At 41.6% G+C, this 15,285-nt stretch overlaps 1 protein-coding gene across 20 annotated transcripts; it reads left to right on the forward strand.

The window, feature by feature from the left end:
• LOC136486508 (uncharacterized) lies at window positions 1-12,977 on the forward strand. 20 transcript variants are annotated; one of them, XR_010766841.1, is made up of 8 exons: window positions 1-457; window positions 610-804; window positions 2,598-2,662; window positions 3,195-3,250; window positions 3,421-3,475; window positions 7,969-8,015; window positions 8,969-9,092; window positions 12,732-12,977. XR_010766841.1 is itself a non-coding variant. In XM_066483414.1 (7 exons), the coding sequence occupies exons 4-7, from the start codon at window positions 3,206-3,208 to the stop codon at window positions 12,340-12,342; spliced, it is 315 nt and encodes a 104-aa protein (XP_066339511.1). In that variant the 5' UTR covers window positions 1-457; window positions 610-804; window positions 1,167-2,662; window positions 3,195-3,205; the 3' UTR covers window positions 12,343-12,709. The 20 variants fall into 20 exon arrangements, 10 of the variants coding, with proteins under 10 accessions (XP_066339511.1, XP_066339512.1, XP_066339519.1 ...); XR_010766840.1 differs by lacking the exon at window positions 3,421-3,475 and having other exon boundaries at window positions 7,969-8,041; XR_010766842.1 differs by lacking the exon at window positions 3,421-3,475 and having other exon boundaries at window positions 7,988-8,041.
• Window positions 12,978-15,285: the final 2,308 nt, after the last annotated feature.

The raw sequence follows: 15,285 nt of genomic DNA on the forward strand, positions 1-15,285 counted from the left end.
AAGGAGACGCCGGTTTCGCCCAGCTCCACCCCGCCACACGAGCCCAGCTCGCCGCCACCTCCGCCACACGAGCCTACCTTCTGCGCCGCCGTCACCTCTGAGGATAGCCACAGTCAACAAGCGGCGATGGCTGTGGCTCCGGGCATCTCGCGTGGCCACGCGGCAGGCTCCCAGGCGGTCGAGCGAGCGGCAGCGCCGGCTCGTTCTCCCATCGTCGGAGATCGGGAAGGCCACCTTGCTCTCGACGTTAAGGAGCGCCGGCGGCACCTCATCCATGACGCGTTGTTGTGGCCTCGAGCAGCGAACTGAGTAGGCGGCGTAGATCCGGTCGGGAGCAGGCAAGGTGACCGGCCCGGCAGCAGGCAGGAGGCCGAGCCCCCTCAGATCCCGTCGGCAGCAGGCAGAAGGCCGAGCCCCCTCAGATCCCGTCGGCAGCAGGAGCGAGCAAATGGACAAGGTGCGCCCTTTCCTCCTCCCTAGCTCGATCCCTTCCTACCTCCATCCATCCCTTGCTCAATCAAATGCCTGCCTACCCACGGCTATTCGTCTCGATGCCATCTTTTGAACGACCTGAACCTGTTTGCATTTGCGTTGGATGCATGTGTGTAGAAAAGCAGGGGAATTCATTACAGACGCCACATCTAGAGTAGGGCACGGGATTTGAAAAACAGAAGATGATTTCGATCTAATTGGGATCCACTGCCTCTAGGAGTTTGAAGTGGCAGGGCGCTGCGTTGGGAGTGCTGGTGTCCAAGGCAGCACTAGCATAAGCAAGAGAATGCATTAATGAAATGTGTAATTCAGGTATAATAGAGGGAAACCCGTCCTACTATTTTGATTTTGTGATGTATTAGTTCATTCCCAAGCTTAACTTTCTAGATTGTAGACCTTGGAACTACTGCTGTGTTCCTGCTTGACGAGGTGCAGCAATTTTGGTTGCATGCTAGGTGCTCGAAAAAATTTCCATTCAAATTATTTATGAGATTTATTTTTGGGGATGCAGGCTTGATTTGTGTTGGTATTTGACTCTTAGTTTGACAGTATCATCCCATTTTGTTTCATATTTCCTGGGATTGATGGTCATATTGTTTACAAACTCTTTATCAACTAGACATTTCATCCTTTTTATCTGCATATATATCTTATAATGCTTAGCTCTATTGCAGATTGCAAAATACATCTTGGTCGGTTGCATTTGGAAGATGACATGCCCCATGTTATTTAAATGAAATAATTTTGATTTCATCTATCTTGAAATCGTTCCAAGCTTAGCAATGGGACTGCTTGTTAGGCAAAGCAGTGATGTTTTTGGTTTTGTTTGGGAAGCATGATTGCCTGTTTGGCATGGTTGGCCTATGGTGGTGTTTGGTCCAACTTTCTCTTCTTGGAGAATATGGAGTAGTTCGTGTGCAGTACTGCCGAATTCAGAATGTGGATGCCTGGTGTTCTAGTTCTTTACCTGGCTTGGATCTTGTATTTGTTGGTTTTTACTTGCATAACAAAAATTGGTCCATTTTTTTCAAAATAGGGCCTGCAAGCTGGAAGTACCTAGTGTATACAATAGAAATACTGATATATACAAACACTGAGATTAGAAGTTTGTTTGTCTTATCTCCTCTGCTATCATTCAAGTTCAAGGTGAGATTGATGTCTAGAGTTTAAGAACAAGCAGGCTCCTTATCTCCATCTTTGATCAACCCATGAACTATCCATATTTGGATTTATTCTCTGAATTTTCATGAGTTCTAGCTTATGTGTCAATTTGATTTCTGCATCGCATGACTTACTTGACCTTTTGCTGGTACAGTTTTCTTGAACTGGTTTGTGATTTTGTTTCACTGAAACTATTTGTAAAAGAACCTACGATATGAGACTGCCTGCCAATAGTAGCAGCTGATCCCCATCAAGTCCGGTTGTATCGGCGGCTTCTCCCACCACCAAACTACCAAAGATGCATCTAGTCCTCCAAGTTGTCTTCCCTTTTGTTTTCTTTGCTTGGCTTGTTTGGACATGCTGTTGATTCATATTTTTGTTCAGTTAGAGAATGTAGCATCAAATCCACTACTTTTTGTGTAGTCAGTTAGTCACATCTATGAATTCTACACATGCCTGTGATTTTATGGTCAGCGTATGGACAGCGAGCCCATGATAATTTTTTTTTGTGCATTATTTTGAATGCAACTTTTGTCAATTCAATTTCTCAACAGGATAAACTTTATACTTAGATTTATTTTAATCACTACCAACTTTTTTTTTGTTTTAAGGATCTGCAATCGCATTTTTCTGATGCAATTTTTGTGACCTTAAATGTATGTATGTGCTATCTGCTATCCTATTCCAACAAACTACAATGTTTCACCAGCTTTTGGTATGAACTGATGTTTTGCCAAATGACAGAGATCTCCATACTATTTTTAAAATCCACTTTACTCTGAATGTTATTGGTCATGCTTCCTCTGGTTAGAACTAATATTTTCATCATTGTTATTTATCCTCTTTTCTTTCTCTTTGTTTTTTGTGCGGATCCCACTTGGGCACTAGCGCAACCACTTGTGGTGCAATATCTTTCACTTGCTGACCATCAATCCATCTATCAGATATAGATTTCTTTGGCTGATCTCGATAGGGCAGTGCCAAGAGAAGCCACAATCCTGCCACCTTGGTATGTTCTATTCCTCGTCTAGTCGTGTACTCTATTCCTAGTTAGACCTTACGCCAATTATTGCTCATTGCGGTTTAGTACTAAAAATACTGCACTCGTGTGAACAGTTCTAATGCCACCTATTTACTGAATTGGCCTTAGTCCACTCCATGCCAATGTATATTCTTGGCTTCCCTCTGTCATGTTTTCTGTAGCATGTCTGATTGGATCAGGATCTTTTGCTTGTGCTCATATTCATTGCTCCATGCTATTCTGTCTCAGTTTTCTCTGCTTGCCTATATTTTCTTCTTTTCCTCTTGATAATTGTACTTCTCATTTTTCCTTTTGCTATGCAAGATATGAACATGGTAAACAGAGCTAGGTTCCTCTCTAGAACACTCGAAGGCTAGTATTGTTGAAGATGACAACATCACTGTGCTGGTGTTCCTAGTTGCCATGTTATCATTCTTATTTACCTAATGTCCATATGGTTTACGTGATATTTTAAGCATCTTATTAAATGTGTCCTTCCTCCCATTTGGGGACACTGTAGGAGAACCTTCAATGCGTACTGCTACAACTAATTGCAAGGGCAGCGGAGAATACAAGGTAATCCATTGATAGTTGCAATGGATTGATCTTACTGGTTCTTAATTTGAACACATTCACTGTCTTAGCTTAATTTTCTAGAAATTGTGCTTTTGGGTTCACGAAAAGCTTAGGATTGATATTGGTTCTACAGATAATAGTACATTGCCTAATTGAAATTTGTTCTGTAGAGAATGCCACATGCTCCCTTTTGTTTGTGTAAACATCACTCATGGAGGATAGTAGGTAATTGCTTTTTCATCTAGAATAAGAGCCTTTGGCTTCAAATTGTAGTAACCTAAACTTGCTTAGTTGATTAGTTTGGGTGTTGTGTCGATTGTCACTTTCTAATATTACAACAGAAGTAGAAGAAATAGACGGGAATTTCTAGCCTAATGGATCTCTTCTTTCGACTGTCCTCCTCGGATGTGTGGTCTCTTTTCTTCCCTATTAGCACATCTGTATTCTTTTTCTCCATGATGTGTACAGTTAAAACTTAAAGTTGTGTGTAACACTCTGATTACCAGGGAACTATCTATGAAGAATAAAATATTATTTGGTCGTCTATGTTTACAGACTAGAACCAATACATAGAATGGATTGATTGTCTAGCTGCACTACAGAACTCTCATTACTGTGTTGAAATTAATTGATTACTCTATCACTCTTCTTTTGTTTGGGGTTAGAGAAAATTCATGCTCCAGCATTTGGAAAACAAGACGATTGTGAGGTTGTTTAGCTTACTAGATATAGCTTATTTGTTTCTATCATTTACAGATTAGAGATTACTGTAAGGGACCTTTTTGCCTGATATTTTTCATAACAGTTCGCTTATGCATCTTACTCGTTTTTTATTTTCAGTCAACATTTATGAGACCTGTTCACCTGTCCAGTTCTCTAATCTTTTTTTGTTTGTTTAATCTAACGAGCTGCCAGTCTGCTATCTGCTATTCATATTGTTGTTATCTCCTTCCTATCCTCCTTTTTTTTTTCTGGCGCTTTCCTTTTTAGAATAAAGTACCGTAGATACAATAGTTATTTGCTCTTTAATCTGTAATCCAGTTCACTAATCTTTCTTAAATAAGTAAACATCTCAGAGCCGTGGATATATAATAATATCTCCCACAGCATAAAATAGAAAATATTTTCTCCCTTCTTGTTCACTTCTTTCACTTTACATGTACATAGAAAAATAAAAATAATAATAAGACTCGCATCCAAATTGAGTATAAGAAAATTTAGAAAATTAGTCGAACCAACTAGGATCCGTTTAGGTAGTTGGAATGTAGGGTCACTTACAGGTAAGTTAAGAGAATTAGTTGATACCGCGAGTAGGAGCGTGTAAATATATTATGCGTTCAAGAGACTAAATGTAAGGGTCAGAAAGCGAAGGAGGTGGACAATACAGGTTTCAAGCTTTGGTACACAGGGACAGCCGCGAATAGAAATGGAGTAGGAGTTTTGATTGATAAGAGCCTCAAGAATAGTGTGGTGGGAGTGAGAAGGCAAGGAGATAGGATTATCTTAGTCAAGCTTGTCGTTGGTGATATGGTCTTGAACGTAATTAGTGCGTATGCCCCCCAAGTAGGCCTTGACGAGAGTGCTAAGAGACAGTTCTGGGAAGACTTAGATGGCCTGGTTAGAGCTATACCTAGTAGTGAGAAGCTTTTTATAGGAGGAGATCTTAATGAGCATATAGGTACTACAAGCGTAGGTTTCGAGGTAGTTCATGGAGGTTTTGGGTATGGTAGTAGGAATCAGGAGGGGGAGGAAGTTCTGGACTTCGCGGTAGCTTTTGACCTGATGATAGCCAACACTTTCTTTAGAAAGAGAGAATCTCATCTAGTGACCTTCAGTAGCGGACAACACTTTAGCCAGATTGACTTTGTCCTCGCGAGAAGAAAGGACAAACGAGCATGCTTGGATTGCAAGGTGATACCAGGGGAGTGTGTTGTTTCTCAACATAAGCTTTTGGTGGCAGACTTTCGTTTTCAGGTGCGTGCCCATAGGGATAAACAAGCTAAGATTGAAAGAACAAAGTGGTGGAAACTGAAAGGGGAGACGTCAGAGGTATTCAAGGAAAGGGTTATCAAAGAGAGCTCTTGGAAGGAAGAAGAGGACATAAACAACATGTGGGAGAAGATGGCAACCAACATTCGGAAGGTGGCCTCAGAGGTGTGTGGAGTAACCAAAGGAAGTGGAGGCGAGGCTAAAGATACTTGGTGGTGGAACGAGGAAGTCTAAAGGGCTATTAAGGAGAAGAAAGAATGCTATAGACGCGTGTACCATGACAGGAGTGTGGACAACATAGAGAAGTATAAGGTGGCAAAGAAGACTGCAAAGCGAGCTGTAAGTGTGGCAAAGGGTAGAGCGTACGAGGATCTTTACCAACATTTGAGTACGAAAGGAGAGAAGGACATTTATAGGATGGCTAGGGTTCGTGAGAGAAAGATAAGGGACTTCAACCAAGTTAAGTGCATTAAGGATGAAATGGAGCATCTCTTGGTGAAGGAGGATGAGATCCGACATCGATGGCAAGAGTATTTTGACAAATTGTTCAACGGTGAGAATATGGACACAACCTTTCAGTTGGATGACTCTTTTGATGACACCAATAGGCGCTTTGTGCGGAGAATCCAAGAATCTGAGGTCAGAGAGGCGTTAAAGAGGATGAAAGGAGGTAAAGCGATGGGACCGGATGGTATCCCAATCGAGGTGTAGAGATGCCTCGGGGACATAGCTATAGTATGGCTAACCAAGCTGTTCAACCATATTTTTCGATCGAACAAGATGCCTGACGAGTGGAGGAGAAGTATATTGGTACCGATCTACAAGAATAAAGGAGATATTCAAAGTTGTACTAATTACCGAGGAATTAAGTTGATGAGCCATACTATGAAGCTATGGGAGAGAGTTATCGAGCATCGCTTGAGAGCAATAACGCGGGTCTCTATCAACCAATTTGGTTTCATGCCCGGAAGGTCAACCATGGAGGCCATTTTCTTAATAAGACAAGTTATGGAGCGGTATAGGGAGAAGAAGAAGGACCTACACATGGTTTTTATTGACTTGGAGAAGGCTTATGATAAAATACCAAGGAATGTTATGTGGTGGGCTTTGGACAAACATAAAGTCCCAACGAAGTACGTCGGGCTCATTAAGGACATGTACAACAATGTTGTGACTAGAGTTCGCACAAGTGATGGAGACACGGATGACTTTCCGATTAGGATAGGACTACATCAAGGGTCAGCTTTGAGCCCTTATTTGTTTGCCTTAGTGATGGATGAGGTCACAAGGGACATACAAGGGGACATCCCTTGGTGTATGCTTTTCGCGGACGATGTAGTACTAGTTGATGAAAGTCGGATAGGAGTGAATCAGAAACTGGAGTTATGGCGGGAGACTTTGGAGTCCAAAAGTTTTAGACTCAGTAGAACTAAAACTGAGTATATGAGATGTGACTTTGGCACTACTACTCGGGAGGAGGAAGATATTAGTTTGGAAGGTCAAGTAGTGCCTAGGAAGGATACCTTTCGATATTTAGGATCAATGCTACAGAGAGACGGGGATATTGATGAAGATGTTAGCCATAGAATCAAAGCAGGGTGGATGAAGTGGCGGCAAGCATCTGGTGTCCTATGTGACAAAAGGGTACCACAGAAGCTAAAAGGCAAGTTTTATAGGACGGCGATTAGACCTGCTATGTTGTATGGTGCAGAATGTTGGCCTACGAAAAGACGACATGTTCAACAGTTAAGTGTCGCGGAAATGCGTATGTTGCGTTGGATTTGCGGTCATACAAGAAGGGATCGAGTTCGGAACGATGATATACATGATAGGTTAGGGGTAGCACCAATTGAAGAAAAGCTTGTCCAACACCGGTTGAGATGGTTTGGACATGTGCAACAGAGACCTCCAGAGGCACCGGTGCGTAGAGGCACCGGTGCGTAGTGGAATCCTAAGCCAGGATAGTAACGTAAAGAGAGGCAGAGGAAGACCGAAATTGACTTGGGTAGAGGCAATAAAAGGTGATTTGAAAGGATGGGATATACCCAAAGACTTAGCCTTAGATAGGAGTGCTTGGAAGATAGCTATTCACGTGCCTGAACCTTGATTGCTTCTGCTGGGTTTCAACTCTAGCCTACCCCAACTTGTTTGGGACTTAAGGCTTTGTTGTTGTTGTTGTTGATAGCAATATGAATCTTGCTAACTAAGCATTTGCATCGATTTTCAGCTTAGCAGAAATAGGATGATTCGTACAAGATGTCACTTTATATGAATATATACATTTTTTGAGCTAAAACCTTATATTAATATACATAAAAGATTTAACCTTCACATATATCAAATGTAAATAAAATATCTCCATGTCCATGCTTATCCAATATACATCTTAATCTTCAGAAATACTAGTACACCTTAGCATCCAGAGCACCACATGGAGCTGCCTGCTTGGATAGGCTGCAGCCCCTGCTAAGTAGCCACTAAGCATGCACTATTTAGAACTAAACGAAGTCAAGAGGAAAGTAGTTCTTATCCTTGTCTTCTACACAGTCGTTATTATCCCTTGCATGTGCACCTGCGCTGTTTTCATGCCTGCAAGCCAAGAGTTGAGGTGATAGTGAATTTGTTCTGATAGTACTCCTTTCATTTAGCTAAATGCTTTTCGGTCAAATATGGCTTTGGTAGTTGGCCTAGTCTTACCTTTTTTTTATGATGCTTGTAAAATTCTGCAGCTAATCACGGGCATTGCAGGTTCATCATATAATACTCATTGGTCGAGGTACAGTTTTAGTTGGCAATTAGCATGTATGTCTTTGCCACTTTTTCATAAACCATTTACTGTCTTGTATCCTCACAGCCTAGCGCTTAGGTAGGATCCAAATGACGTGATTATGATGTATCTCAGTTCACAGTTTAACAATACGAGCCATGTTGAACTGCCTAGTGCTTATCAAATGAACTTTAATGATCACTGAGCACTGTGATATGCAGCTACTAAGAATTGCAGGCCTAAAACTAGTAGTATAATACTGTCATGCTCAATTTGGAGACGTCATTCTTGAAGTGATTATAACCCTACAAAGTATAATGAGCTTACAGACACTGAGTGAAATTTTGTGGTGATCATGGCATTAACAATCTGTCCCAACACTTAAAGCTTATGGCATTGGATTTATTTGTATGTGATTCAAAGGATTTTATGATGCAATGGCAATGTTGCACCCATAAAAGCTCATTCTTTATGATTGATGTGCACAATATTTTATGGAAGCCAAGTATTACTGGAACATACAACAGCTGGTCTGCATACAATGCCTTTTTCCTTGGAAGCATCATGTTTACTGCCTTCTCACTTCTTTGCAACAATAATCTGTTCAGTTGTTTGTGCTCTCTATTTTGATTTCTACATAGGTACAATTTCCATTTTGAATTGAACAACTAAACTACCTGCATTAGTAATGAAACATAGTCATATAGTGCACTCGAAAAAAAAGACCGCACCTGTATTCTACTTTTGAAAACAGCTCCACTTTCCATAGCAGATTACTGGCTCTTTTTCCTTATGAAAATTGAGTCATTTCATTTCTACCTAGGTAACAATTTCCCTTTTGAATTGAATTTGCACTATTTGTGTTATTTACCTAGTGAATATCTTGTAGGACTTATCTCCTTTATTTTAATGGTTTCTGTATAGTATTGCCAATTTCTTCTATTATTTTCTCCATCTTGCAGGTATGTGTCTGTCGGAACAAGCTGGCTGAATGGTGATTTTATCAAGGTTGCCAAGGATGATCATGCTGCTAACTCAAGAACCATAGAGAAGTTCCAGTTAGCTACGTCGAATCTAAAAGCCAAAGTAAGTGATAATTGATATTAAGATTGTTGCTTTTGACTCAGTAATAGATATATTATAGCAAAGCATGCTGAATAGCTTCTGATTGCAGAGCGTATGTTGCTTTGGTAGCTAAGCATCATCCTCACTCGTGGATGATGTAGCACAATTTATTCCATTAGAGCCTAGAGGATACTAACTTTGTCAAAACATGATCCGCTGAACAACATATTTGCACGTACATATTATACAGTAGACCTGGTCCTGATTCTTGATCACAGTCATGAAAGCATTGACAGGTCATTGTCTCTTAATAAGTTAAATAAAATTGTGACATTGAGAACAAGCAATTAAGTCAAAATGCAAGTAACATGATCTAGAGTGCTGGAATAGTTTGTTGGTTAGTTTTGGATATGCATGCTGCCATATGGACATCAATGTTTTCAAGGCGGTAAGGCGAGGCGTGGCGAGTGACTACCGCCTTACGCTTAGGCGAGTAAGGCGTAAGGCGAGGCGACGCCTTACCAACTAAAGGAAATTTTAAAACAGCAGCTCAGAGCAGTATATAGATTTTTTTGAGCAAACTCGGAGCAGTATATAGATGATAAAGAAAAAAGGAAAGGAAAAAAAGAAAAAGAAAGGAGTAAGAAGCCCAGCCCACGTGCACCAAGCAGCCCATGTGGCCCTCACCCTAGTAGCCCGTGTCTTCATCTCTCTCGGTCTCTCCTGCACTGCGCCGCCGCCGCAGCTTCCACCTCCGCCCATCTCTCTGTCTCTTCCCTCCCGTTCCCTCCGCCTCCGCCCACCTCTCTCTCTCTCTCTCTCTCCTCTCTCTCTCTCTCTCTCTCTCGATAGTGGAAGAGGAACAGAGGAGGCGGGGAAACAGCAGCCTGTCGCGCGGATGGGGAAGAGGGTAGGGGGAGGCGGAGCGGCTCGTGTCCTGCTCGATGGAGGACCAGAGGAGGCGGCGGGGAAACAGCAGCCCGCCGGCGGCTGCTCCTCGCGCGGATGGGGAAGAGGGGAGGGGGAGGAGGAGCCTATTCTTGAGGCGGAGGCTCGCCGGCAGCAGCTTCTCCCGGCGGCGCGGGCGAACGCGTTCACGCGGGCGAGCAGGTAGGTCCGTCTTCCCCGCGAGCGCTCCTCTCTCTGCTCTCTGATTTCTCCCGCGCTCCTCTCTCCACGCGCGCCTAATCTCTGCGCGCGGGACTGCTCTTTTCCCCCATCCTTTCTCCCGCGCTCCCGCGTTTTCCCGCCGCGAGCATCCCGTATGGCGCCCGCCTTGCTCGATCTGGGAAGAATCGGACGCCAAAGCGACGTTTTCCGGACGCCACAGGCCTAAGGCGGACGCCATACGAATTTGAGGCGAGTCGTCTGCCAAATCGTCTGGCCTGGAGCGCCTTGGCGATTAGGCGACGCCAAAGCGACGCCACGCCTTAAAAACATTGATGGACATGTATGCTTCAAGAGACATTTTACAAATTATGAAGTTGCAATTTGGTGCTTTTGACTAAACTCATGGTAGGATTACCACAAATCCATATAAATAAAACTCTCTAGGAACAAATTCCTTTGTGCATAGCCCTTCCAAAACCATTTGATATGCATCCCTCTAGGAATATTTTGAACTAGGAGCTCCATTTATGAAGCTTACTGAGTCACAATTTTATATATGGTGCGATTACTTCTAAAATATATTTTGTCTTTTCCCTGTTGTGGTTGCTTGTGCTTGTGCTGATTATATATGCAAGCAGGAAGCTCTTCTTCCTGACGAACATCTATTGGAAGCGCTTGTGTTTCACTGTGGGGGCAGGTTTTTTGGTATTTTTTTAAGGCTTAATACATAGATGAGCTTAGATTTTGGTACTTCAGAACCACCATTCTTTGAGTGTTAATGTTAAATTGATTATAGGTGACAGTAAAATTCTACTGACTTGATTTGTGTGGATTCCTTCGTTTGAAAGTTGGCCAATCTTCTCTTGGATTTTGGACGTGTACCAATGGAGTGCAATTTTCTTCTGCTGTTTGTTTTTTTCCTTCCCCTCTGCTAAACATTGTCCTGCAAATGTATAAAAGGCTTTCATGGGATTGTCATGACTGCCCGGTGTCAATCTGAACAATCAAATTATCTTGTAAAATGATATCTTAAGGGTTTTGTGATAGGTTGGTGATGAAACTTCGTCATTCGGGAAGAACAATGCCATGTTAATGCAATATGAGCGATTAAGATTGTTGTTAGATTGACCAAGGCTTTGCTTTGTAAGGCTGAGAAATTGACATCTTTACTTGGCTATATATGGAAGTTCTATTTATTATTGTCATGGTATATTATATCATTGGACATATATTTTAATTTTGACTGGTTTAGGGATCTGTGTTTCAAAACTCTAATAGTTTAATCATTATTCTAAAGTTCGTTGGGATGGGATGATAGGGAACATAGAGCCAGATGGATGGCTGAGAGAGGGACATGCGATGGAGAGTCAACCAGAGGTGATAAGGGGAAAGATAGAAATGCGCATATGTTGTAGATATAAAATGAGCATGATTCATTTGCTTTTGCATTCAACGAAAATTTCAGCATGAGTTCAGTCAAGCTGCAGCTCAATTTTTTTTCTCGACACACACGTCATTGTCTTAAACGAAAGAAGTGGTCCTAAATCACGTGGAATTCATGGATGAGTTAGTCTTTTAATACATTCGTCTGCAGTTCAGATTCAAATTATGCAGTAACATCTGGTTTAGAGAATCCTAGTGTCCATTCCATGGGCTGTTGGTGGTGCCTCCCAGAGTTGCTTTTCTTTGCTAGATTTCATACTTTCTTTTTGCCCATTCAAAAATGTTGATTCAGTGATGTTTATCCAGTTATTTGAGAAAGAACAAATTAGTACCTGAGTTTGTAGGAAAACGTCTCTTTTTTTGTCCACTATGGACTACTGCAGAACTGGATGTTAAGTCTAGGGAGCAACTGTTCTTGTTTATTCGGTTTGATTATCTGCATCTAGCATTCTAATTTCCCTTTCAAGCCAATTTTAAGTTTTTCTTTTTTACCAGGCAAAGAACCCTTCTTATGTGGCTGCATGCTTTCAATTGATTACCACAAACATAGGTCTCCCCATGGACTACCTCTAATAAACTATTGGAATCCTAATATCCTCCATTACATGTGCTATAATAGATTGATTTGGAATTATTCGATCCTCTACTCATAATCATGGTTTCAAAGGCGACTAGGCATCCAGGCAAGAGTTGTGTCTGCACCAAGACGCGTAGGTGACGCCTTTGAAACAGGGCTCATAATACTTGGCCTTTTTTTTTGTTTTGTTTCGAGTTTTTGCCAGTCACTAATGATGGTTCCAGACTTCTAGTTGATCCATTTATATAAGTATAATACCTTAATTCAGTGACTATGTTTATTTTTCACCATTTTCTAGAGCATCTATAGTGTATCCTGGTTTACTGAATTATTTTTGCATATGTATTTCCCATTTATGTTAGCCTGAAGGTCCTATAGTCATATCATATTCGAATGATTAGTGGATGTTGTCCCCTTCGTGTGCTATGTATTCAGCAATGCATTATAAGTCAGGAAAAGTGCAGAGACCTCTGTTATTAATCATGAAAGTTCCTTTTTAATGTTTTCTTATGTTCGGCTTCTTTTGACAGGTGAAGCAATTGGTGTAGAGAGGGGCGAGAGAAGAGAGGGATGTATTAGTTTTGTTTTTGTTTCTTTCATAAGTAATATAATTTGGCGTGAGTTGTTGGAACCCCAATATTTATGGGTTATTTAGCTGCCATAAATTGTACTGTGATTTTGTGGTATGACTTAGACAGATCTACAAAACTATGTGTATTCAAACCGCAAAGTGTATTGTAATCTTTCACGATTCATTTAGTTGAAAAAAAATATGTTTTTGGCAAAAAAATAGTTTATGGTTTCAAATATGCTTTGTATGGTTCATTTATTGTTGGAGACTTTTTTTTGTTACATCACCTATGTCAATATAAAATCTATCATCCAAAAATATAGGTAAATAATACACGTTCAAGCTATGTTGAAAAATTGGCCGCACTAGATTCTTGGACGTTCACCCATCCGAAAATAGACTCAAAACAAAACCAACCACCAGTCCGCGAGACAAAGGGAAAAAAAATCGGCCACAAAAGAAAAAGAAAGAAAAAAAAATCGGCCGCAACCACACGAGACAGAAAAAGGGTAAAAAATGGGCCTCCAGAAAAAGGAAAAAAAATCGGCCACAAGCAAAATGGAAAAAAAAAATCGGCCACAAGAAAATAGACAAATAAACGTCCGGAAGAAAAAAAAAAGAGAAAAATCTCTTACGAGAGCTGGGGTCCCAGGCGCGGGTCGTGGGAATCGTCGGGCTTTGGATTCGGCCAGGGTACTTATTATTATTCAGTACCCAGGTATCAACTTAGCACAGTCATATATATATATATATATATATACGCGCGCGCGCGCGCGAGTTTTTCTTGCTCTCGTTAGTAGCTACTCTCACCTGAGGCTTAGTTTAGAAGCATGCGTATCTTCAATTCAAATATGTTGAAATGGATTGGTAACGGGAGACGTCGGGGGTGCGGGAGACGTCGTGCGTGCTTCCCGTTAGCAACTCTCTCCCGTTAGCAACTCTCTCGGTCCCTCTTTTCTCAAATCTTATCGGGTATAACAAAAATCCATTAGGGAGGATGACTGTTTCGCAGCTGGATTCTCGGCTGGTGTGACGAAGCCAACGTTTGACAGCCACCAACCAACAAAAACGGTATAGCAGATCGGATCTGAGTACGTACGTGTGCATACTTTAAAAATGTGTTCATAACTAGTACAGGCTACACATATGCTTAATTAGGAATAAGTATGCATTCATACATGCGTGTGAATGATTGTACCGAGTATGTTCATATACAGATATACAGAGTATCTATAGGTACTTCGTAATTATATGAGATCCTACGCATATTCAGGCAGTATACCGAAGGAGTATGTGATGAGGAATGCTTGGAGAACCATATGGAGACTAAGGAGATCAGCGAGGGTGTCCAAGTCAAGAAGGAGGTCCGAGGCTAATCGGTTCGAGTCCCCGAGGTGGAGGTCCAAAGCAACTCAAGTTCGAGTCTGTCTCGGGTTCCAGGGCTAGTCTGTCTTAAATTGGTCACCCAGGACGCATCCAGACTCCGTTTTCGATGATCCACATATGGATGGAAAGCTAATTGGATAAGGAAGCCAACCCAATTGGTTTCACGTCAAAAGACCTTCGGAATCAACGGAAATCGTCGAAACAAGTTAGCGTCCAGAATATGTCAGGGTGCTGCGACACTGTCTTTTGGTCCGTTGGACCGTGTATCGTGTTTGGACCCATTAGAGGCGCGTCCAGGGGGGTGACGCCCAAGACTCTATAAATAGCAGCCGTCGCTCTCCTTAGGGTTTGGGTTTTGTTTAGTTCTTGATTTCCTCGTCAAACAGACGTCGTTTTGCTGCAACTGTCGCCGCCAAGGCCGCTTGCTATGAACCAGGGCCCCAGTTCTTGATCTTGTTCGCCTGTGGCGATTAGTCATTTCGAATAAAGACTTGAACTCCTTCTTGTTATCATAAGCCTCATATTTATTTGCAATTTCAGATTGCGTTTATCTCGTTCTTGCTTGTGTTCTCGATTTACTTGCAGGAAAGCCTTCTCGGTGAGGTCAATCGCGTTCGCGTGGTTGATAACTAACGGAGCAGTGGTGTAACGGTTGCAGGGGTCCGAATCAGTCTTGGTTCGAAGCCTAGATCGTGAACGTCGATTCTCCACCAATCGACGCTATCATACCTTTCGAAAGATCGGGCCTTGTCTACATCAAGTGGTATCAGAGACCTTGTTGCCCGTTAGATATAACTTTGTTTTCCTGTCACACCCCAAAATTTCTAATTTTGGGTTGTGCATAGAAAACACTAATTAAAATAAATGTTTTGATATTTGCATAAAATTTACCAATCTTAGTTTGAACTAGCGTAAATTTAGTTATAGGAAAAATGTGAATTTTCAAGTTTTTCTAAATTAATTTGACGAGCTATTGCTTGATGTGATGCTTGGTTGTTGATTTATTTCATGTTGTGAGAAAAGATTTTAAAAATGCGTTTAGTAAGTCGATCTTCTTTCTCCAGCAATTCTTAGTCTTTCTCACCGATCAAATTCCTTGTTTTCCGACTTAATATTTGCTTGAGAAG

This window comes from Miscanthus floridulus, chromosome 10 (genome assembly GCF_019320115.1).
Source record: "Miscanthus floridulus cultivar M001 chromosome 10, ASM1932011v1, whole genome shotgun sequence".
Lineage (NCBI taxonomy): Eukaryota > Viridiplantae > Streptophyta > Magnoliopsida > Poales > Poaceae > Miscanthus > Miscanthus floridulus.